This window comes from Chlorocebus sabaeus, chromosome 1, assembly GCF_047675955.1.
Source record: "Chlorocebus sabaeus isolate Y175 chromosome 1, mChlSab1.0.hap1, whole genome shotgun sequence".
NCBI classification, from domain to species: domain Eukaryota; kingdom Metazoa; phylum Chordata; class Mammalia; order Primates; family Cercopithecidae; genus Chlorocebus; species Chlorocebus sabaeus.
In genome coordinates this window covers 30783386-30809187 of record NC_132904.1, presented here as the reverse complement: position 1 = coordinate 30809187, position 25802 = coordinate 30783386, and the positions used below count along the sequence as shown (strand labels likewise).

The 25802-nt window shown below is 42.4% G+C and overlaps 1 protein-coding gene across 1 annotated transcript in view; it reads left to right on the top strand.

The window, feature by feature from the left end:
• Window positions 1-1001: 1001 nt before the first annotated feature.
• The window catches only part of CAPRIN1 (cell cycle associated protein 1), a 48545-nt gene continuing 23744 nt past the window's right edge, over window positions 1002-25802 (top strand). The window contains exons 1-4 of the mRNA XM_008002400.3: window positions 1002-1198; window positions 1748-1963; window positions 22366-22428; window positions 22539-22625. Of these exons, the coding sequence (XP_008000591.1) occupies window positions 1748-1963; window positions 22366-22428; window positions 22539-22625 (366 nt within the window). The 5' untranslated portion in view covers window positions 1002-1198. The remainder of the gene's footprint in view (window positions 1199-1747; window positions 1964-22365; window positions 22429-22538; window positions 22626-25802) is intronic.

Below are 25802 nucleotides of genomic sequence, written 5' to 3'. Positions count from 1 at the left end.
CAGGATATCTTGAGGTCGGAGGCTGCTGTTGTTTCTCCAGGCTCCCTCCGGATGCACTGTTGCCAGCCAGCGTTGCTCATTTTATTCCCTAGGCAACAGTGGGCTTGGTAGAACTCTCTTCTAAATCTCTTTTGCATAGAATTTAAATTATAAATTGGTCATTTACTGTTGTCGCACAATATTGCGTTGCTGAATTTTCCACTGATTATATTCATTTTATTTCCTTCCAGAACTTGGTTTCTTGTTTCTCTGCTCACTGTCCACACCCATTCCACTCCAAGGCTGGAATAATTCTCTTGGAAAAAAAAAGCAATCATTTTCTTTGTATTTCATTGAACATTCTCTTTACAGTGTTAGGTAAACCGGAAACAAAAGGAAACAAAAGTCTAATTAAATTCGTAATACTCAGGCCTACTGGATATATAACATCATAGGGTAGCTGAAGACTCCGAGGCCAGAGCTTTAGGATTTAAAAAGCCACCAACCATGACCGTGTCCGACACGTTCTACAGAGAACTCCTAGGTTACTGGGTGATTGTTTGGTGGGGAAGCGGCGAGTTGTCTTGTTTTCAAAAGACGTTATGGGGTATGGAGTTTGCTCGCTCTGCATACAGAAGGAATTCTAGAAGCCGGGATTGCACCACCCACCCCACGCACCCCTTACTTGCAGAAACCTTTGCCCCCCAACCCCCACCCCCACCAAATAAGGGCTCTTCAAGGGGCAGTTGCCAGCTCCAGACCCAGCTGCTTGACACCTATTGTCCCCGCTTGGGCGTCAAACGATTTCGCCTGAAGGACCCTAGCGTTGATTGCTCTCAAAACTCAAGGCGCCTTTCCCTCGGCCTTGGCGGGGCCATCCCCACCTGCGTCCAGGAGGCGCCCCACAGCGCAGGGGCCAGGGGACAGCAAAGAGGCTAGCAGGCTGCCTCTTTCAGGCAGGCGTTCGCGCCGGGCAGCCCGAGCGGCCGCGAAGGCCCCCGCTCTCCGCTTCTCCCCGCCCCCCGCGCCCCAGAGGGCTGCTGGCTGGCTAAGTTCCTCCCGCTCCCGGCTCTCGCCTCACTAGGAGCGGCTCTCGGTGCAGCGGGACAGGGCGAAGCGGCTTGCGCCCACGGAGCGCGCGACACTGCCCGGAAGGCACTGCCACCCTTGTCCCCTCAGCTGCCCACTCGTGATCTCCAGCGGCCTCCGCGCGCGCACGGTGAGCGCCACCCGGGACCGAGCCGCTGCAGGGGAAGAGGGCCGCTGTGCCGGAGTGTCCTTTATCTCCGGACCCGCTGGAGCTTCCGAGGGGCTTGCCCCCAAGTCCCCCCACCCCACCCCGGCCATTTCCCATGCCCTTCTCTGCCCCCAAGCCCCGGCCTCTCTCTTTCCTCCCTTCCCTGGAAGCCGGCGAAAGCCGGCCCTCCCAGCTGGGGACCGTTGCACTGGCCGTTGGCGGCCGGCGCGGCGATGCCCCGCCCCCGGCGCGAGCCTCGGAGCCCCGGGGCTGGTAGGCCGAGCCGGCGGCTCTGCGGGGGAGGGGCGGGCCGGGGGGCGGTGCGAGGCCCGGCCGGGCGCCCCGCTGGCGGGTCGCGCGCGCGCTCGCGCACTCTTCCTGGCCTCGAGGCGCGCTGCGCCCCTTCCCCCACCCGCTCGCGTAGGCTCCCGCCCGCTGCGCGTTTTGTCCCGCGTCTCGCCCCGTCCGTCTCCTGACTCGCCGCTCTTGTCCTTCCTCCCGCTTTTTCTTCTCTCCCCTCGCGGTCTGAAGATGCCCTCGGCCACCAGCCACAGCGGGAGCGGCAGCAAGTCGTCCGGACCGCCTCCGCCGTCGGGTTCCTCCGGGAGTGAGGCTGCCGCGGGAGCCGGGGCCGCCGCGCCGGCTTCTCAGCACCCCGCAACCGGCACCGGCGCTGTCCAGACCGAGGCCATGAAGCAGATTCTCGGGGTGATCGACAAGAAACTTCGGAACCTGGAGAAGAAAAAGGTGCCAGGAGTTGGCGGGGAAGGGAGGGGTGGCTGCGGCCGGGCTCTGCGCCCCCTCCGACCCTGGTCGCTGGAGTCTGCGCTTCTTTCCGTCTCGGGAGCGTTACTAGGTCCCCTCCTCCCACCCCCTGGTCCCCACGTCCCGTCTCCACGTTCAGCGGGAGCTTCGTGCCCAGAAAACGGGCTCCTGGAGGAGGCACTTGTCACCTGACTCGGACGCGGCACTGCCCCCCAGGCCTCTTTATTACTCTTCCGCTGTGGGTCTGGCTTTTGGCCTTTGGGAGTGGGACATGTGAGGGTGGGGGCCTGTCGTCAAGACATCACTGTATGATGCCCTTCTCTCCGTCTCCGAGACCTGATTTCTCTGACGAGGGCCCAAAATGAAGAGGTCCCTGCGCGGGGGGCTCCGGGCTCAACCAACCGCCTCGTGGAGTTGGGGCGGCCTGTGTCCTGTAGCCTTGCGGTCTGTCCGCTCGGTTACCATGCATTTGAGACCTGTCGAGCGTCCCCTTTTCTTCCGTGGGAGAGAAGTGTGTTTAGAATCTTAAGGCAGAACTGCCTTTCCGGCAGGCCCATTTTGAATGGATCTTCGATTTGCTACCCCCGCCCCCATGCGATGGGCTCCCCTGCGTTTCCCTCTTTGTTTCAATTGTTTAGGTGTCCCCCCGAGCCTCACGCTCAGCTCAATCGCGAGATGATTTTCTGCAGCGACTTTTTGTTCCTAGGGGACTCTGAAGGGGCGGGGGACTGCCAGGATTTAGATTCGTTGGGGGCTGGGTCCTGGGGAGACTGGAGAGGATGGCTGGGACTCGGGGCACATGGAGAGAGCGTCTAACATGGCGGCGGCTGCGGGGAGAGGGAAGCGCTTTACTGGAGCTGCATTGTGAGCACAAAGCGAAAGCAGAGGGGGAGGGCAGAGACCAGGCAGCCGCCCGGACTGGCCTCCTTAGGCCCCCCTCTAAAAAAAAAAATCGAGCCACACCCACGATTTTTTGGATTCAATATTTAGTCCTTGTAGATCACACTGCTGAGGTATATCTTCATCTGCAAGTCAGCCTTTTGTTTTATGCTTTCATCGCAGGACAGTGTAAACTCTAATGTTTAGAGGGGCGTGTGTATGTATGTAGAGAAAAGGTCTGGGCAGAGTGAATAATTAAAATGAGTAAGATCAGAGGTGGAAGGGGAGAAACAAATTAGTCGTTTGTGAAAACGAGGTAATTACGTCTGTGACTATCATGTTAACTTGAATTTTACCTTGTAAAGTAAAATGAAAGTTTAATAACTTCTACTATCTGCCTCTAGGAAAACATTTTTATAACATCTTGAATTTCCAGGAAATCATTTTGCAGTGTTTATGTAGCCAGATACCTAATAGCGTTACTTAGGTGCTGATATAGTAACTGGCTAAAACTTGGGCTGTGGGAAATAAGTTGAAGAAAACTGGCGATGTTTAGGTCTTATTAGTTTTACTTATTTACTGATATATTTTACATTTTGGGAGAGTTTTAAAACATTTAGGTTTGATACTTCCTGTCTCCTCTTCAGTATTAAAGGTTGGGAGTTTTACTTGAATTTCATGGAGTTTATTTGAAATTGAGAGATGTTCTAATCTTGGGATTTCTATCTTTTTTTTCCAATCATTTATTTTGATAAATGTGTTTTGTTAGAGGTATTTGGAATAGTAGATGTAGTTACATCAACAAAGTAACAAAAGTATTTTAACTGTAAGCTGTAAGGTAGCTACATTCAAATGTTGAGTGGAATAAGCATGCCCAAGGCCAGTATCTTCTGAGTCTGACACCTGATTTAGTTTACCCTGTTGAAATTGAGACTAACTTGGGTATCTTCTTAAAATTTTTTTTTTTTTGAGACGGAATTTCGATCTTTTTGCCCAGGCTGGAGTGCAATGGCGCAATCTCAGTTCACTGCAACCTCTGCCTCCCAGGTTCAAGTGATTCTCCTCCCTCAGCCTCCCAAGTAGCTGGGAGTACAGATGCCTGCCACCATGCCCAGCTAATTTTTTGTATTTTTAGTAGAGACAGGGTTTAACCATGTTGGCCAGGATTGTCTCAATCTCTTGACCTCATGATCCGTCTTCCTTGGTCTCCCAAAGTGCTGGGATTACAGGTGTGAGCCCCTGTGCCCGGCCTCTTTTTAAAATTTTAATGCAGTAAGCAAGCCTACTGATCTGGCTGCTACTTGAATTTTTGATTCTTCAGAATTTCTTCGAAATATTTTCTTCTAGGATAGTAAATCTGAATGTAAATATTAATTATGAACATTAATGTATTAATACTAATTATGAACATTAATGATTAGTGATATAAAGTGTAGAGACATTAATGACTGAAAGATAACTCCTCAAAGAAGTTAATATAAAGGTAGGTGCTGACTGGCAGCCAATCTAGTTGTGAGGTGGCCGTTAGAATCTAGTGTTCAAGTACTTCTGGAAAAAAATATAAATCTAGTTTATAAGCCCCTCCTGAGGACTTGAACCGTGACTGGTCATTAAATGTGTATAGGTGCATGTGAATTACTATACTCTGTCATACCCTATCCTCAAGTTTTTTTATTTTTTGAGATGAATCTCGCTCTGTCGCACAGGCTGACGATTTCGGCTTCCTGCAACCTCCACCTCCCGGGTTCAAGTGATCCTCTTGCCTGAGCCTTCTAAGTAGCTGTGATTACAAGTGTGCACCACCACCCCAGGCAATTTTTTTTTCCTTTGAGAAGTCTCGCTCTTGTCCCCCAGTCTGTAGTGCTACGGCTTGATTTGGGCTCACTACAACCTCCGCCTCCCAGGTTCAAGTGATTCTCCTGCCTCGGCCCCCCAAGTACCTAGGGTTACAGGCGCCTGCCACTACTCCCAGCTAATTTTTGTATTTTTAATAGAGACAAGTTTTACCTTCTTGGCCAGGTTGGTCTAGAACTCCTGACCTCAGGTGATCCACCCGCCTCGGCCTCCCAAAGTGCTGGGATTACAGGCGTGAGACACCGCATGCAGTCAGATTTTTTGTATTTTTAGTAGAGATGGCGTTTCACCACGTTGGCTAGGCTGATCTCGAACTCCCGACCTCAAGTGATCCACCCGTGTCCACCTTCCAAAGTGCTGGGATTACAGGTGTGAGCCACCATGCCCGGCCTCCTCTCAAGTTATAAAGGAGAAAATAATGTAATTATTACATAATTAACTAGGCTAATCCATACTGAAAGATTGCCATGTTAATAATGGAGATTTAGCAAACTGCACAGAGTAACTTTTTTTTCTGTTGTCTCAGTGTTTTAAGTGGTAGATAGCAGTAAAAAGGTCCTAAGTTACAGTTAAGTCTTGCGACTTTTCTGTAAGCCACAGATGGAACTCTACCCACTTAAGTAGTTAAGTTGGCAGTATTGATGTTGACTTAATTGCTATTAAAACTATATATTTTGCCTTTTGAAAAACTCAGGGCATTTGGATTTTCCCTAAATTTAAGCACATCTGGTTTTTAGTTTAAATCCTTTTTATATTTAGATGATTTACTTGTGAGAAGACTGTTTTTAAGTATAAGTGAGCATTTCTAATGCACTAAAATAGGATTGCTTTACAAATCAGTTTTGAATTCCTGTTTAGAAACCCTTCTGGAGTAAAGTGAGGTACTGTTTACAATTGGATTTGACTTCAATCCATTTAGCAACTTACATTTGAGCTATATTTCAATCTTGACCTATTATCGGAGCCTTCTGGACCAAAATGCTTTTTTTATGGATTTTAAAATCAAGTATCCTGGCAGAAATGACTATGGATATGTAGTATTGCTTAAATTAAAACAGATAATTGAAATAATTTTACTGTATTTTAAAAAACAAAGTTGTTTATTTTCTAATAATTTGCGCCATTAAAAAAAGCTAAGCATCTGCTTAATGAGAATGCATGCTTAACGTTGATGAAATATGATCCTATTATGTAATGCAACAAAAAGGCTTGGTAGGTTTTTAAATTCAGGCTTACAAGGAGTACATGAGGGCTGGGTGCGATGGCTCATGCCTGTAATCTCAGCACTTTAGGAGGCCGAGGTGGGTGGATCACCTGAGGTCGGGAGTTGAATACCAGCCTGACCAACATGGAAGAAACCCTGTCTCTACTAAAAATACAAAATTAACCGAGCGTGGTGACACATGCCTGTATTCCCAGTTACTCGGGAGGCTGAGGCAGGAGAATCGCTTGAACCCAGGAGGCGGAGGTTGCGGTGAGCTGAGATGGCGCCATTGCACTCCAGCCTGGGCAATAAGAGCGAAACTCCATCTCAAGAAAAAAAAAAAAAGAGTACATGAATGTTTATCGAAGAGAAGAAATACAGTTGTGTTAAAGAGAATCAAGTGTAAAACTCTATTTGCAAATCTTACAGGTAGTATTGAATTGAGTGATTAACTGCCTAGTTTTCTTTATCAGTTCATTGGTGCTGAACTGGGGCCCTAGGCTATGCAAGATATTTCGAAACTAAGTCTTAATTTTAACTGAAGAGAGACCTCATTTGATTTTATTAGATGTAATCACTTGTGATATAGAATGAAGGATGTTTTAATAGATGACATTTAAAATTGTTATATTCTTTGTGACTATAATAGGTTTAGATTCTAGTGACTTTGGTAGGTGAAAGATTAACTAATGTTCACTTGCGTAAAATGCTAAAATAGCCTGACAGCTTTTTAACCAGTATGTGACCAAAACTGATAGCCAGAAGTGTAGTGTTTTTTATACTTCTTCCTGAAGGCTTTCTGCGCTTCATTTTTACAGTTAGTAGTATTTAAAAAGAATGCTGTTGTTGTGAGGGTAACATTTCTTTCTAGAATGTTGCAGTGTGTCTGTGCTTAGAATTTTCATTGCAGCTGTTGTGCAGAACTTAGGTGTTCAATGTTTTAAAATAAAAACATTCTTAACTATTTTATAAGTAAAATCTTTCCTTGAGGCTATTACCTGAAGCCTTCTTTGACATTTAAGATCTCTTGATGTGTTTGCTTCTACATGGGTTGCAAGAACTATCCTTCTGCAATGCAGAGGGCAAGATTATTTTGCATTCAGCTTGTCACAGAAAAAAGCTGTAATGCTTAATTTGTTTCCGTTTGCTTGACTGTGTGTTTTTATGTGTAGCACCGGGAAGTATTTAAAAAGGTAAAGCTGTGAATTCCTCCAAGTGATAATGGGTATCTTTTTCTAGGTTGAGAGTAGCAGCATATTACATTGAGAATGTATTGTTTTAACCTGGCCAAATTCGTTTACTCTAGGATACTACCCATGTGGCAAATATTTGAATGAGAATACATTTTGTGTGACTTACAGATTAAGCATAACAATTTGCCAAAATTTTATGTAATTAATTTCCTAGTTTACATTTAGGGCTAGATGAAGACTAGTACTATTTCATTTTCTAGAAAAACGAATACTTTTCCTTTAGTAGAAGTGTTAATTTTTGCAATACTTTTACTTTTCCAGAAGGTTAAACTTACAGCAACTTAGTCATAGTTGTAATCTTATACTGTTATAAAATTTAAAAGATTTTTTATTTTTATTTATTATCATCATTTGAGACAAGTTTTGATCTCGTTGCCCAGGCTGGAGTGCCATGGTGCGACCTCAGCTCACTACAACCTCCCCCTCCCGGGTTCAAGCTTTTCTCCTGCCTTAGCCTCCTGAGTAGCTGGGATTACAGGTGCCCACCACCACGCCTGGCTTAATTTTTTGTGTTTTTAGTAGAGATGGGGTTTCACCATGTTCACCAGGCTGGTCTCAAAACTCCTGACCTGAAGTGATCCACCTGCTTCAGCCTCCAAAATGTTGGGATTACAGGCATGAGCCACCATGTCTGGCATAAGAGTTTTTTTTGGAGCTTAAACCACCTTAGAATTCAGTCCAATTCACTTTATAGAAGACAAAATTGAGATGTTTATATGGAATGAGTTAGGCTGGAATGGGTGATTTCCAAAGTTTCTCCCAGTTTTTTTTGAAACAGAATTTTGCTCTGTTGCCCAGGGCTGGAGTGCAGTGGTGCAATCTCAGCTCACTGCAACCTCTGTCTCCTGGGTTCAAGTGATTCTTGTGCCTCAGCCTCCTGAGTAGCTGAGATTTACAGGTGCATGCCACCATGCCTGGCTAATTTTTGTATTTTTAGCAGAGACGGGGTTTCGACATGTTGACCATGCTGGCCTCGAACTCCCGACCTCAAGTGATCTGCACGCCTTGGCCTCCCAAAGTGCTGGGATTACAGGTTTACGTGAGCCACCAAAACCGGCCTCTTAAATAATGTTTTATGGGAGTAATTAGACTTCGTAATATTCCATGGTCTAAGTGTAATTTTGATGTTTAATTATGTAGAACCAAGTAAAGCCTTTTGCTTCAAATCCTTAGAGTTTTTCTGTTTTAAAAAACTGAATGCAAAAGAAAAATGCTTTTCATTTTTTTATTATTAGACCTTTATTAATGTCTCATTGTTAAACTTTGTGTTTGTATTGTCCGGGTAATGGGGTTCTGAGAATATTGGTGAGGTAAAATCCCCGTGTGTCAGGTATCATTGGTACATCCATATTGTAATGAAATAAACTTTGATTAAACTTTAAACTCTTAAGTTTTTCTCCTCGTTTAGCTCCCTATGTACATTTGTCAGACTCTGCTCAAGCTTGGTATGTTGTAGACCAGAAAAATCTGGAGAAAGCATTACCAGTAGAGAGAAATACGAAGTATGACAACCTTTTCATCCAAATTACTGTATTCCAAGCTTCTGGGTATTTTTTGGTAATTGGTTCCTTTTTCTGGGGGAAATGAATGGTGTGTGTGTATACAGTACAGAAGAGTGAGAAGAGTAGCAGAAGAGAAATTCAGCCAAAGTTGGAACTGTAAATTGTTTGGTTTTAGTTCATTTCTTTCTTTCACTAGCTCTACTACAGTGCTTTTGTTAGATAGACTGTGAGTACAAAAACGTGGATGAAAGATACTTTACTGGATAGAGTTCAAAATTCAAACTTCCTGAGGAAAGGGGAGGGTGTGCTTCTTGACCATGCTCAGCTAAAGTAGTTTGTTTCCTTTAACTTCCCCTGTTACCTATTGTCTGTACACTTCTTGACTTTTTTTTCTTTTTTTTTTTTTTTGAGATGGAGTTTCGCTCTGTCGCCCAGGCTAGAGTGCAGTGGTGCGCTCTTGGCTTACTGCAACCTCTGCCTCCAAGGTTCAGGTGATTCTCTTGCCTCAGCCTCCTGAGTAGCTGGGACTACAGGTGCGTGCTGCCATACCTGGCTAATTTTTTGTATTTTTATTAGAGACGGGGTTTCACCATGTTGGCCAGGCTGGTCTTGAACTCCTGACCTTGTGATCTGCCTGCCTCAGCCTTCCAAAGTTCTTGACATTTTTTATATTGCCTTGTGTTGTTAACCTTACGTGTTTTTCTAAATTGGTAATAAGTTCTTTGTGGGCAGAGACTATTAACATCAGTCTGCTGTGCTTTCTCACACATGGAATATGCTGAATAAGTACTTGCTAGTTTGGCCAAATCTTTACATAGAAATATCTGTAGCTTCCTTAACAATCCTGTTAAAATGGATTAATCCATGCAATTAGGGAGGAAATGCTTTTTGCATGAAAACACTTGCAGTGTTTTTTATTGAAATTGATTTTTTTCCTGAAGGGTTTTCTTTTTTTCTTTCTATTTTTTTTTTTTTTTTGAGACGGAGTCTTGCTCTGTCGCCCAGGTGCCCGCCACCACGCCCGGCTAATTTTTTTTATTTTTAGTAGAGATGGGAGTTTCACCGTGTTAGCCAGGATGGTCTCGATCCCCTGATCTGGTGATCCGCCTGCCTCGGCCTCCCGAAGTGCTGGAATTACAGGCGTGAGCCACCGCGCCGGCTCCTGAAGGGTTTTCTTTTTAGTTTTTACAGGTGCATAGAGATGATGAGTAGGCAAGTAGAACACTTTTTTTTTTTTTTGAAGCTAGGTAGCAGGCTGGGCATGGTGGCTCACGCCTGTAATCTCAGCACTTTGGGAGGCCGAGGCAGGTGGATCACCTGAGGTCAGGAGTTTGAGATAGGCTGGCCAACATGGTGAAACCCTGCCTCTACTAAAAATACAAAAAATTAACCAGCCATTGTGGCGTGCAACTGTAGTTCCTGCTACTTGGGAGGCTGAGACAGGAGTATTGCTTGAAGCCAGGAGGCGGATGTTGCAGTGAGCCAAGATCGTGCCACTGTACTTTAGCCTGGGCGACAGAGTGATACTCCAATCTCAAAAAAAATAAAAAAATAAAAAAAGCTGCATAGCACAAGCAAGATATGTAAATGGTTTTGGAGAACACAGATAATTTTTATTATTAGAACCATTGTACATTATTGGGAATTTCATTGCATTCTCAATACTGTTCTAAAAATATTTTAAGTTTTATTTTTTAGAGACAGGGCCTCACTCTATCACCCGGGCTGGAGTTCAGTAGGGCAATCATAGCTTCCTCCAACTCTGAGCTCTTAGCCTCAAGCGATCCTCTTGCCTCAGCCTCCCAAAGTGTTGAGATTACAGGGATGACCCACTGTGCCTGGCCCACCTCAATACTGTTATCCAAACATAGAAATAACTGAAATATACTTTAGTCATTAAAAAACCCTTTGGGCCTACACTTTGATTTACATTGAACTTCTTTTTACATTGTGGACAGGAAATATAGTAAGCAAAAGTTTCCTCAGTTTTTAAAAGGACAGTAGAAAGAACACACTACAATCTACAGATGATCCATGGCAGCCATCTTCAAATGCTGAAAGCTTGCTCATGTAGCAGGAGTCTGTGCTGTTCTAGAAAATGAAAAAGTATTAAAACAATGATGGTGGGGATGTAATCTTTTTATATTTAACTCCCAAGGAATGTATTAATAGAAATAAGTTGTAGAGACTTATGCTAAGGAATAGCTTGGTTAAAGCAACTAATATTTTGAAAGATGCCCTGTAAGATTATTTATGATAATTTGCTTTTCAAATCCACAAACTTTAGACTTTTTAAGAATGTAGTTCAGGTGGCTCAAGCCTGTAATCTCAGCACTTTGGGAGGCCGAGATGGGCGGATCACGAGGTCACAAGATCAGGACCATCCTGGCTAACACGGTGAAACCCCGTCTCTACTAAAAAATACAAAAAACTAGCCAGGCAAGGTGATGGGCGCCTGTAGTCCCAGCTACTTGGGAGGCTGAGGCAGGAGAATGGCATAAACCCGGGAGGCGGAGCTTGCAGTGAGCTGAGATCCGGCCACTGCACTCCAGCCTGGGCACAGTGCGAGACTCCATCTCAAAAAAAAAAAAAAAAAAAAAGAATGTAGTTCAAAGTAGGTGATGCTGGAACTTGTTAACATTTCTTTTTCCTGCTAGTCAGCTGCTTCAATTCACTCAGACTTACCTGCCTAATTATAACCTTGGACAAGGAATAAGGGTTTTTACAGGATTGGCTTTTATCTTTTTTAAAAAATTGGACAAATGGCTTGTCAAACTTAACTCCTGGATACTTAACCTGCTTGAAAAATTATCTTACAATGGAACCTTAGGTAACATCCTTTTTTTTTTTTTTTTTTTTGAGGTGGAGTTTTGCCCAGGCTAGAGTGCAATGGCGCGATCTCAGCTCACTGCAACCTCTGCCTCCTGGGTGCAAGCGATTCTCCTGCCTCAGCCTTCCCAAGTAGCTGGTATTACAGGCTCTCACCACCACACCTGGCTAATCTTTTGTATTTTTAGTAGAGACCAGGTTTCATCATGTTGCCCAGGCTGGTCTCCAACTCCTGACCTCAGGTGATTCGTCCACTTTGGCCTCCCAAAGTGTTGAGATTATAGGTGTGAGCCACTGCGCCCGGCCTAGGTTAGCATTCTTATGCCATTCTTAGCATTCAGAAATCCAGCATTCCCAACAGGTGTTCATTCAGCTTCTGCTTTACCCAGTCTTCTAGGGCCTGGTAGAATGCTCATTTCTCAATGAAAGTTTGTTTCATTGGTGTGCCACTCTTTAAGTTCCTGGTATTAGAAGTATATCCTTACCGGCTGGGCACAATGGCTCATGCCTGTAATCCTAACACTTTTGGGAGGCTGAGGCAGGCAGATCACCTGATGTCAGGAGTTCGAGACCAGCCTGGCCAACATGGTGAAACCCCGTCTCTACTAAAATTACAAAAATTAGCTGGGCGTAGTGGCTCATGCCTATAATCCCAGTTACCTTCGAGGCTGAGGCAGGATAATCACTGGAACCTGGGAGGTGGAGGCTGCATGAACCAAGATCGTGCCACTACATTCCAGCATGGGTGACACAGCGAGAGAGTATCTCAAAAAAAAAAAAAAAAAAAGGTATAGCCTTACCACCACTGTTTAGTAGTCTTTGTTTTCTAGTCTTTAATAGTCTTTGTTTTTTGGAACAGCATAGACTCCCGCTATGTAAGCATGCTTTCAGCGTTTGAAGAAAGCTGCTGTGGATCAGCTATGGATTTGTATGTTCTTTCTACCCTGCTTTTAAAAATTGAGGAAACTTTTGCTTACTATCTTTTCTGTCTTCTGGGGATTTCACTGGCTAACAGTATCAGTTGAATTTGTGGAGGGCAAATAGGAGACAGTCAGCTGCCTACCATTGTGGGCAAAGTCAAAACTGGTAATTGTCTAAGTGAAGAATAGAGAATGTGGGGATTGATGACTTGAAATAATACCTAGAAAAACTGCTAAAGATTGGGCCGGGCGCGGTGGCTCACTCCTGTAATCCCAGCACTTTGGGAGGCTGAGGCGGGCAGATCACGAGGTCAGGAGATCGAGACCATCCTGGCTAACATGGTGAAACCCCCTCTCTACTAAAAATACAAAAATTTGGCGGGCGCCTGTAGTCCCAGCTACTTTGGAGGCTGAGGCAGGAGAATGGCGTGAACCTGGGAGGCGAGCTTCCAGTGAGCTGAGATTGCACCACTGCACTCCAGCCTGGGCAACAGAGCAAGACTCCCTCTCAAAAAAAAAAAAAAAAAAAAAAAAAGGAAAACTGCTAAAGATTATAGAAAGTTGAGAGGAAAAGAAATATTTTGTCTTTGCAAAAGTTGGTGCAGTACTCTAGAGGTGATTTATTTGGCCTGGATACATAAAATATAGCTCGATGCTCTTAACTACTTTGGTTATTTTAGGGTTCATTTTTAAGTATTCCCTCTCAGTTTAGAGATCTCCTTAGTTGAGAATAGGAATTACATAGTTTTCCTGGATAGCCAAGTTGGTTTTTTCCAGATATTTCCTCCTAATCTTTCTTCCAACTATTTATAATTGTCTAGTTGAAGAATTTTTAGGATTCTTTGGAGTTTATCATCTCTCTTGCTATTTATTTTTAATTGCATAATTAAAAATTTCTTCTTAAATTTTTTATTTATGGAATTTGTTGGCTATAACAATAAAGAAGCAAAGCCCAGGAGGGCATCTATCATGAATATCCCTCTTCTGGCACCCTAATGGCACTGTACTGAACTTAATTTTAAAAATCCATTTCAAGAAAGTGACTTTGGTAATGAAAAACTCCTTGGGAAGAATGGAAGATCTAGATGTACTGCGATTCAGCAACATAATAATCTGATTGGAGAAAGGAAGAAGACAGCAGCAGCAGAGGCAGAGCTGGAATATAGCAACAGCTGGAATCCAGAATGACTTTCTAAGAGGGAGGGTTGTTAAGGCACAAATGATTTTTCTGGGATTTAAGACCTCGCTTAGATAAGTTATTTAACTGTGTCTTTCAATTTGCAGTTAGGTAAAATATGATTGATAGTAGTGCCTCCCTGATAGGGTTAGCTACCTTTTACATTTGAATGTCTGTTACATAGTGAATACTGTCAACTATTAAAAGCAGTAAAGAAACAGGAAATAAAGTGAGACTGGATAGCACTTGTTGGGATAATTATTTCCCAGTACCACATGACTCTACTGGGTGTGGTCACACCTGTCTATCCCATGATTCCCCCTTAAAGACTCTGGGTAATATGGGAAATGGACTGATATTTATCTTGCTCATATGTGTGCTATAAATGGATTTTTAATATACTTAGGATACTCAGTAGCTGAAAAGGAACTCTAAATTGAATTTCAAGATAGAAAGGATCTAAGAGGGCAGGTTTGTGTTATCAGCATTGTAACGTAGTAGGCTTTCTGATGAAGATAGTGTTTTTTGTTTTTTGTTTTTTTGAGACAGAGTTTTGCTCTTATTGCCCAGGCTGGAGTGCAATGGTGTGATCTTGGCTCACTGCAACCTCCATCCCCCGGGTTCAAGCGATTCTCCTGCCTCAGCCTCCTGAGTAGCTGGGTTTATAGGCATGTGCTGCCATGCCTGGCTAGTTTTGTATTTTTAGTAGAGACGGGGTTTCTTCATGTTGGTCAGGCTGGTCTCGAACTCCTGACCTCAGGTGATCCACCTGTCTCGGCCTCCCAAAGTGCTGGGATTACAGGTGTGAGTCACCGTGCCCGGCCTGAAGATACATTTTTATGCTAGGAAAATGGTTTCATTCTCTAGGAAAAATGCTTAATATTTATTTTATGTGTTTCATGAGTAGTTGACCAATTTATTGTTACCTATTATGTGTTAGCCATGTTCCAGCCTAAGAAAGAATAAAGCTGTCTGGAGACCTTTATTACTCCTATCTTTACCATTGTGTTCTTAGTATAATGTTGGATCTGTCAATGTGACAAGCCATTTGTTGTATATTCACTTAGTTCATGCTATAAATTTTAACACCAGTAGACACATTTTCTAGTTGGACTTTAATGTAAGCCATTTGAATAGGAAGTGACAATAGGAATGAAGCCACTTAAGATGGCATCATTTTTTTCTTGAGTAGTCTGTGCTTTCAGAGATTAGGCAAATTGTATTTGGAGAAGTACAGATACCATATCCTTTTCCTTATCATGGAAGGCCACTTGAGGGACCTGAGATTCTAGCTATAGTAATCTTTATAGCTATTGCAATAGCTACTCTCATTTTGAAAAGTAGAAAATTAGACCAATTGTCGTAAGAGGCTTTCTGTTTACAGTGTACATTTTGGCATTTACCGCTTAGTTTAACTTCTGAGGTGTCAGGTAAGAATGCAAGATTTGACAAAAGTACTATTTATAAATGGAAGATGGTAAACCTTAATTTTTTTCTCTCTCACCTCTGCTTTTCAAAGATGGTAAAACCCCTAAGGGTGTCCAGATCGTAAATGGGTGTGTTCTCTTTTTTTTTTTTGAGACGGAGTCTCGCTCTGTGGCCCAGGCTGGAGCGCAGTGGCCGGATCTCAGCTCACTGCAAGCTCCACGTCCCGGGTTTACTCCATTCTCCTGCCTCAGCCACCTCGCCTGGCTAGTTTTTTGTATTTTTTAGTAGAGATGGGGTTTCACCGTGTTAGCCAGGATGGTCTTGATCTCTTGACCTCGTGATCCGCCCGTCTCAGCCTCCCAAAGTGCTGGGATTACAGGCTTGAGCCACCACGCCCGGCCACGGGTGTTTTCTTTATGAAATAGTTACTAAGTTAGATTCGTAAGCTGGTCTAGAAACCCAACCACAGTTCAAGTTTTCTGGGTTGTTTTAAAGTTTCAGCTTTAAAGTTTATTAAACAACTTCCAAATTAAAGCTGTGATATAATGGTTTTTAAGGTCACTAATCATATCATATGTTTGATTCAGAATAATTTACTTCCAGGTTCTACTGGGCTATTACAAGTTAATTACAATGTATTTGAATGAGATGAGTGTTTCTCAAACTGAAGCATGCATCAGAATCACCCAGAAGACTCGATAAACTACAAATTGCTGGGTTCCCCCAACCCCCACTGAGTTTCTGATGCAGTAGGTCTGGGGTAGTGCCGGAGAATTTGTGTTTCTAACAAGTTGCCAGTTGATGCTATGTTGCTGGTTTGGGGCCCATAGTTTTAAAAATCACTGACCTAAACCAACATAGGGTCTCTGCTCTGCAGAGATCTGATTATATATAATAGTAAAACAAAGTCCCTACCAGATCAGATTTCATGGTGATAAAGTTCTTTGTGTACCTGAATAGCTGAGAGATCAGGAAATCCTATATTTTACTGATAAGGGAAAAACTAGTGCCTTTTAATTAAGTTTTTATTGTCATCCTGCAGTTTTTTAATAAGTTTTGGTATTTCCTCAGATGAGTGCTATTTCTTTTTTTTTTTCTTTCTTTCTTTTTTTTTTGAGATGGAGTCTCCCTCTGTTGCCCAGGCTGGAGTGCAGTGGCCAGATCTCAGCTCACTACAAGCTCCGCCTCCCGGGTTTACGCCATTCTCCTGCCTCAGCCTCCCAGGTAGCTGGGACTACAGGCGCCCGTCACCTTGCCTGGCTAGTTTTTTGTATTTTTTAGTAGAGACGGGGTTTCACCGTGTTAGCCAGGATGGTCTTGATCTTGTGACCTCGTGATCCGCCCGTCTCGGCCTCCCAAAGTGCTGGGATTACAGGCTTGAGCCACCGCGCCTGGCCGATGAGTGCTATTTCTTAGAAACTTTGATCAGACTTAGGATCCTGATTTCCTGAAGCTTAGGCAAGGACAGGGGATAGGATATTTATAATAGTAGTGTAGAAAGTGTTAACAGCCATGAAAGAACATGTGTAATGCTATGATGAAACTTTCTTTTTTTATCGTGGTTAGAAAAATGTTATATATATGACCTGTAGTTTCTTTTGATCTCACTCTTGGTCAGATTGGAGTGTGGTAGTGTGATCAGGGGTTGAGGCTACTCACTACAGCCTCAACCTCACCAGACTCTATGATCCTCCTACCTGCACCTCCTGGGACTGCAGGTGCGCGCCACCACGCCTGGCTAATTTTTGTATTTTTTGCAGAGACAGGGTTTTGCCATGTTGCCCGGGCTGGTGTCGAACTCCTATTCTTGAGCTCAGATGGTTTGCTCACCTTGGCCTCTCGAAGTGCTAAAGTGCTAGGATTATAGGCGTGAGCCACCGTTCTCGGCCAAGACCTATAGTTTCTGTACGTTTTTAATTTATTTTTATTTATTTATTTATTATTATTTTTTGTGAGACAGATTCTTGCTGTCACCCAGGCTGGAGTACAGTGGTATGATCTTGGCTCACTGCAACCTTTGCCTCCCAGGTTCAAACAATTCTTCTGCCTCAGCCTCCCGAGTAGCTGGGACTACAGGTGCCCCCCACCATGCCCGGCTAGTTTTTGTATTTTTAGTAGAGACAAGGTTTCACCATATTGGCCAGGCTGGTCTCGAACTCCTGACCTTGTGATCCGCCTGCCTCAGCCTCCCAAAGTGCTGGAATTACAGGCGTGAGCCACTGCACCTGGCCACCTTATTTATTTATTTTTTTTGAGACGGAGTCTCACTCTGTTGTCCAGGCTGGAGTGCAGTGGCATGATCTTAGCTCACTGCAGCCTCCACCTCCTGGGTTCAAGTGATTCTCCTGCATCAGCCTCCCGAATAGCTGGGACTACAAGCATGCGCCACTGTGCCTGACTAATTTTTGTGTATATATATGTATTTTTTCCCAGTAGAGATAGGGTTTCATCATGTTGGCCAGGCTGGTCTCCAACTCTTGACCTCGTGATCCACCTGCCTCAGCCTCCCAAAGTGCTGGCATTACAGGCGTGAGCCACCACACCCAGCGTTTTTTTTTTTTTTTTTTTAAGACAGTCTTACTGTGTTGCCCAGGCTGGAATGTAGTAACACGATCTCGATTCATTGTAGTCTCCACCTCCTGGGTTCAAGTGATTCTCGTGCCTTGGCCTCCTGAGTAGCTGGGATTACAGGTTTGTGCCACCACGCCTGGCTAATTTTTGTAGTTTTAGGAGAGACGAGATTTTGTCATGTTGGCCAAGATGGTCTTGAACTCCTGACCTCAAGTGATCCACCTGCCTTGGCCTCCCAAATTGTTGGGATTACAGGTGTGAGCCATGGCGTCGGGTACCTTTGATTTACTACGTTTTTTTGATTGGGTAATTCAATTTGGTGGGTATAAGGAACTGTGGTTTGCTCTTTGAAATTCTGTAAAAGATTCTTGAGATTGTTCAGTTATGATTTACATACTTCTTTCTTTACAGTAAACTCTTTAAGTTCTTCACCTTTTAAAAATCTCAGTTCTTGGATTGAAAAACAAGAATCATGTTAATAGTATTACTAAATCAGAGTAAATCGGCATATGAGCTTTAATAAAAATGCACAGTTTTTTTTTTGTTGTTGTTTTAGCCAAGATACTGCACTGTCACCCAGGCTAGAGGGCAGTCGTGCTCATCACGACTTCCAACTCCTAGTCTCGTGATCGTCCTGTCTCAGCCTCCCAGGTGGCTAGGACCATAGGCACTAAGTTAAAAAATTTCTACGCCTTGATAATTTTAAAATTTTTTATAGAGACAGGTTCTCACTATGTTGTCCAGGCTGGTCTTGAACTCCTGGCCTCAAGTGATCCTCCTGCCTTGGCCTCCCAAAGTGCTGGGATTGCAGGTGTGAGCAACTATGCCTGGCCATAATGCATAGATCTTTATTTTGGCTATGCAGAGTTATTTTTGCATACTTTCTTTTGTTGTAATGTTCCATGGAGAGGTGTACTATGAAGCTGAGTTTCACATACTGGCTGCTTGCCTTTCTTTTTCGTTTCCTCTTTAACCTTGTTCCGGTTATTGCCGTGTAACAGATGAATCCTTTAAGGAATTAAAACCATGATTTTCTTACGCGCAAAGATTCTGCCTGTCAGGGATTCAGACAGGGCACACAGGAGTTTTGATGTTTCTGTTCGATGACACCGGGGGCCTCATGTGGGAAGACTAAGACTTGTTCATTCATACGTTTGTTGCTTGGACTAAAATGAGTAGAACCACAGGGATTGCTGATCAGAAGCTATGAGGCCTTTCTTCATGGCATGGCTTCCTTATCATGTGGCAGTCTCAGAGTTACTGTGTTTGTATGATGGCTCAAGGCTCCACATACAAGTGTTTGGATCATCAGCAAACAAGGCAGAGATGGATTGCTTTTATGACTCAGCCTTGGAAATCATACAGCATCACTTATACAGTCTCACTCAGGTGCAGTGGCAGGGGAAGTGGACTAGTTGTTAATGGAGTAGTGTCAAGGTCACATTGTAGAACAGTATGTGAGACTGCATGCAGATTTTGTAGCTATCTTTGGAAAATGTAATCTGCCATAGCTCTCACTTTGGATGAATTCTAAATTTGTTATTGTGTAGAAAATTGGAGGTTTTCTACTATAGGATAACTTGTCCTACTATAAGAGTAGTATAGGTTCATAATTAAGGATTGTTATTGGTGAGAGTCCTGACAATGTACTGAAGTCTGTCAATTTTAATGTCTTTTATATTGCATGGAATTCTTATTTTCATTGTACAAACTATATGTTCATTGCACAGTAGTTAAGCGTATAAAACAAAGCAAAAGGAACACAGCTCCACCTATAATTTTATCGCTCAGGTACCATTCTTACCTTTTTTATTGTTTATCTTTTTATATTTATTTTCGTCTCTACACAAGCATTTTTTAGGAATTTGATTCTATGTCCATTTTGGTTAGATATATAAACTCTACCCCATGAGGGATGTATGGTGTATTTCTAGATTGAGCAACAATTTTCTTAAATGTATAATACTATAGAAGAAAAGGAAGGTGATAAATACCAGTTATAAGTTAGTAACAGTGTTTCTTTTGTTCAGTACTAATGAACTGTGTACTAGCACTGAACTTTAAGCCCTCCTCTTTGTGTATTTTCTGTTTGTATATTTTTAAATAGAGGAATTGTGATTATAATACTATTATTTTGGAATATCCTAAATCATAAATTCAAATCTTACTTGGTTTTTTCTTTTTTTAAAGATGGGAGTCTCGCTTTGTCCCAGGCTGGAGTGCAGTGGTGTGATCTCGGCTCACTGCAACCTTTGCCTCCTGGGTTCAAGCGATTCTCCTGCCTCAGCCTTCTGAGTAGCTGGGATTACAGGTGCGTGCCACCACGCCTGGCTAATTTTTGTATTTTTGGTAGAGACAGGGTTTCACCATATTGGCCAGGCTGGTCTTGAACTCCTGACCTTGTCATCTGCCAACGTTGCCCTCCCCAAATGCTAGGATTGCAGGCGTGAGCCACTGGGCCCGGTCTAGTTTTTTATTTCTTAAAAGAAAAATAGCCTACCCTTTAAAAAAATAAAATTTTTTATTTTAAAACTTTTTTTTTTTTTTTAAGCTTCCCAAGCTTATGAGTCTTCCCTTTTTAAAAACAGAATGAACTGTCTGTTGATCCTCAGAGTATCGTGAGGTAATTGGACACATCTTCTGCACCTGTGGTCAGATCTGTCATATCAGTGTAAAAAAATCTTTCTTTTTTTTCTCAAATCAGTAGACTGAAATTTTATACCTGTTTATTTGGAGGCTTATAGATTGTGTGAAATAGTTCATCTAATAATAAAATTGGATACTTTTAAAAGCCTTTAATGTCTTAGTGATTATCTTGGTTTTATTTACCTCCAGTGTTACGAAGGAATTGTGGTAGGGTTTTCAATTTGGGGTAGAATGTCTAGGCAGGTTGACATTTGTTTATGGTACAAAGAAAATAGATCATTTGACCTAAAAAAAAAAAAAAAAAGAAAAAAACAAAACTTATTACCATTGCTTTTAAACTGGCTTCTGTGGTTTCTGAATGCCCTTTATTAGAATTTAACTTTGTACTTTGTTTCACAATTTTATTATTGGTAAGGGGGTAAGGATCTATGTATGTTCATAATTTTCTGGGATTAAGTATTGTCCTGTTAATTTAGATTTATCCTCATTCCCTGTCCTCTGACCTTTACAATAGTAACAGTTTGTGACTGTGTTGCATTACCTGAATTGTGGGGTCTTATCTAATAGTAGTAGCCCAGGAAACCTGCAAAGTTTTAATCTTAGCAAGAAAATGTGATCTTAAACCAGATGTTAGTTTTCTATCCTCACCCTTGAACTAGTAAAGCAAAGCTGTTGACTTGTGTACTAGTGAGGTGGTAGCTATCTTGTTCAAGATAAATGAAGTACGTTGAAGACAATATGCCCATGAGTTTATTCAGAAAAATACTTTTTTTAAAAAAAATCGGGGTGGGGAGCAGCGTCTCACTCTGTCGCCCAGGCTGGAGTTCAGTGGCATTATTTCAGCTAACTGCAACCTTTACCTCCAGGGTTCAAGCGATTCTCCCACCTTAGCTTCCCAAGTAGCTGGGACTACAGACTTGCACTACCATACCTAGCTAATTTTTGTATTTTTTGGTAGAGATGGGGTTTCATCATGTTGACCAGGCTGGTCTTAAACTCCTGACCTCAGGTTATCCACCCACCTTGGCCTTACAGAGTGCTAGGATTACAGGCAGGAGCCACTGTGCCTGGCCCGAAAAAAGTACTCTTTTCTTCTTTTTGAGATGAAATTTCGCTCTTGTGGCCCAGGCCGGAGTGCAATGGTGCGATCTTGGCTCACCGCAGCCTCCACCTCCTGGGTTCAAGTGATTCTCCTGCCTCAGCCTCCTGAGTAGCTGGGATTACAGGCATGCACCGCCATGCCCAGCTAATTTTGTATATTTAGTAGAGATGAGGTTTCTCCATGTTGGTCAGACTGGTGTTGAACTCCTGACCTCAGGTGATCTGCCCACCTTGGCCTCCCAAAGTGCTGGGATTACAGGCGTTGAGTCACTGTGTTTGGCCTAAAAATACTCTTATATCACCTAGTCACATGAATTCTTCTTTTGGGGAGAGGGAGAGACAAAAATTTAATCTGATAAATGTCTGATACACTCACCTGATATAGGCAGGATCCTAACCAAATTGTGGCCCTTAGCCATGTGGGTGGGAGCCTTATGCCTAGTCCATCTAATACTCTTTCTTGTAGGAAGGAATAATGTTGTGTCATTGATTTACAATACAGTCTTTGATATCATTCAGCAATGGTTGGAGTAGATCTAAAAAGTTTTATGTACTTAGGCTGGGCATGGTGGCTTATGCCTGTAATCCTAGCACTTTGGGAGGCTGAGGCAGGTGGATCACCTGAGGTCAGGAGTTTGAGACCAGCCTGACCACGTGGTGAAACCCTGTCTCTACAAAAAATACAAAAAAAATTAGCTGCGCATGGTGGTGAGTGCCTGTAATCCCAGCTACTTTAGGGGCTGATGCAGTAGAATAGCTTGAACATGGGAGGCAGAGGTTGCATTGAGACAAGATTGTGCCATTGCACTCTAGCCTGGGTGACAAGAGTGAAACTGTCTCAAAAAAAAAAAAAAAAATTTTTTTTTTTTTTAAATGTACTTAGACTGGAATATATCTTAAAAGTTTATTTAAGGCAAAATTTGAGACAAACCTAGGAGGATTGTGTGGGTTTTGTCAAGCATGCTTAAGCTGGTATATACCTTCAATACGGAATGTAATTCTTTTTTTCTTTTAATATAGGGTAAGCTTGATGATTACCAGGAACGAATGAACAAAGGGGAAAGGCTTAATCAAGACCAGCTGGTAAATATGTTATATTTTTATTTTAGACTTAATGCTTACTATTTTAAATAGAAAAATTAATTTTGTGGTGTTTTGTCTTTACAGTAAAGTTGGGTTGTTTGTCTTTTTAGGATGCCGTTTCTAAGTACCAGGAAGTCACAAATAATTTGGAGTTTGCAAAAGAATTACAGAGGAGTTTCATGGCACTAAGTCAGGATGTAAGTAAAAGAAAGTATACATATTTATGAAATACTTTTGTTGTTTCTTTGGGTTTTAGTCCTTCCATTACTATTGATAAGCTGTCTGCAAGGTGAGATAGTTGTATCCAGTTTTATCTAAGATGCCTTCACATTCTGTAAAGTTTAGCGTAACACCTGAAAGATGTCTTAAAAATACTAAGTTTGAAACTGGGGGCGGTGGCATATGCTTGTAGCTCTAGCTCCTCAATAGGTTGAGGCCAAGAGTTCACGGCCGCTGTGCATATGATCACTCCTGTGAATAGCCACTGCACTTCAGCCTGGGCAACGTGATAAAACCCCGTCTCTAAAAAAAAAACCATTAAATTAAAAAAAAATTTTAAAAGGACCAAGTTTGAGATTTGACAAACGTGTTGTAACTAATGCTAAAGGTCTCATTGGTTTAACATGTTAGCTCTGCAAATACATATAAATAAGATAGTCGTTAGACATAAATAAAGAAATGTTTTTTATTTATCATGTTCTTTATGTCTAATGACTCACAATTTAACAGTCAGAAAATAAAGAGGCTCATTTATATAATTGGTAATTATTCTCTGCTTTAGGAACCTTAAGGGGTATGGCAAACTCAGGCATATACTCCATAATGATGTTTCAGTCAACTGTGGACCACATATATGATGGTGGTCCCGTAACATTATAATACTGTATTTTTATTGTACCTATTGTATGTTTAGATATACAAATAGTTACCACTGTGTTACAGTTGCCTACAGTAGTCAGTACAGTAACATGCTGTACACATTTGTAGTCTAGGAGCTAATATGCTAAACCATATAGCCTAGGTGTGTAGTGGATTGTACTATTTAGGTTGTCTAAGTCACTCCATGTTTGTACAATGATGAAATTCCCTACTGACATATTTCTCAGAATGTATCCTTGTTAAGTAATGTGTGACTATATAAAGTTTCCTCTAAAATGCTGAAACAAAAAAAAAACCAGTTTATTATATGAGACAATGCAGTGTAGGGATTAAGAGATGTGATTCTAGAAGCAGACTGCCCAGTTGAATCCTAATTTTATGACTTGACTTAGTAGTATGACCATGGATGAGTTACTTAATTTCACTGTTCTTGTATTAGTCAAGGTTTTCCAGAGTAACAGATCCAATAGGATAGAAAGGGGGCTGATGGGCAGAGGCCATCAGTGCCTTGGTTTTCTAATCTGTAAAATGGTGATAATAATTGTACCTACCTCATAGGGTTGTGCTTAGAACAGTAGTTGATGCATAACTAATATATTTCAAGCACTTAGTCCTTTGTTTGTTTGTTTTGTTTTGAGATAGAGCGTTGCTCTGTTGCCCAGGCTGGAGTGCAGTGCCGCTATCTCAGCTTGCTGCAACCTCCGCCTCCCGAGTAACTGGGACTACAGACCAGCGAGCACCACCATGCCCGTCTAATTTTTAAATTTTTAGTAGGGACGGGGTTTCACCACGTTGGCCAGGCTTGTCTCAAACTCCTGACCCCTCAGGTGATTGGCCTACCTCAGCCTCCCAAAGTGTTGGGATTACAGGCGTGAGCCAATGTGCCTAGCTTCAAGTACTTCATCTTAGAATTACTTATTATATCTGATCAGGGAAGGAAAATCTTTGCCTGGAAACAAAAAAAGTAATTTAATTTTGTATGTAGTGTCTTAGTCAACTTTGTGTTACTATAATGGAATGACTGAGACTGGATAATTTATATAAAGAACATAAATTTGTTTCTCACACTTCTGGATGCTGGGAAGTCCAAGATCAAGGTACCAGCATCTTGCTGCATTACTGTGTCCTCACATGGTAGAGGGCTTAAGGGCAAGAGAGAGTGATCATACTCCTGCAAGCTCTTTTTATAGTAGTATTAATTCATTCTAAATAGCTCCCAAAAGGCCCAGCCTCCCAACACTATTGAATTGGGAGGGTTAAGTTTCCAACACTTGAATTTTTGGGGATGTATTCAGACCATAGCACCAAAGGAGAGATTTATTCCACTTAGCTTGATGAACCCTGCCCAATTTCTTTTTTTTTTTTAAAATAGAAGCAGGATTGCTATACAGTTTAATGTAACATCTATTTTGGAAGTTACTATCACTGTGTAATGAAAATACCTGTATCCTTTTTTGCTCCTCTTGTAACACTTTGGTATTTTCAGGACTTGTCTCTGAGCTTTGACTTCGTTAGCAGAGCTTTTATTTATCTTTGATCCTTTGGTATACTTTCCACAATTATTAAACGTGCTTTTTGTTCAGCATTCAAGAACTTCTTTAGCCTGGGTCCAGCCTACCTTTTCACCTTTTTCCTTCTTGAACTGTTCATTTCATACAGAATAGCTTTCTTAACTTCTTTTGCTTTGTTAACTTCCTTTCACATTCCTGCTCGTCTTCCTACGTTTCCTGCCTCCACCTACCTATAAAGACCTTCCTGCGCAGGGTGTGGTTGCTCATGCCTGTAACCCCACGGATGGATCACCTGAGGTTAGGAGTTGAAGACTAGCCTGGCCAACGTAGTGAAACCCTGTCTCTGCTAAAAATACAAAAATTAGCCGGGCGAGGGAACACACACTTGTAATCCCAGGAGGCTGAGGCAGGAGAATTGCTTGAACTCAGGAGGTTGATGTGTCAGTGATCCAAGATTGTGCCACTGCACTCCTGGGCAAGAGTGAGACTCCATCTCAAAAACAAAACAAAACAAAAAACACCTTCCTGGCTGGTCATGGTGGCTCATACCTGTAATACTAGTATTTTAGGAGGCTGAGGTGAGAGAATTGCTTGAGGCCAGGAGTTCAAGACCCAAGACCGCCTTGGAAACATAGACCTTGCCTCAAAAAATTTTTATTAAATTATTTTTTAAAAATATATATATTTTTTGAGACAGTCTCACTGTTTGACCCAGGCTGAAGCAGTCGCATGATCTCAGCTCACTGTAGCTGTCACTTGCCATTTATTGCTAAGATATTTATTCTGCACAGTCTGTTGCCATTATAGATTTGTCTTGTTATTGCAGCCTTCATCATTCCTCCCAGGTGTCCTTCACCATTTTTCCCTTTAATATAGGTTTCATATGTCCCCATTTTGGTTTTCTGTGTCTTGGTTCATCCTAGTGAGGCTTGAGAAAGGAGAAAAAGTGGAAAGGAAAACATTGCCATTCCTCTTGAAAAGACT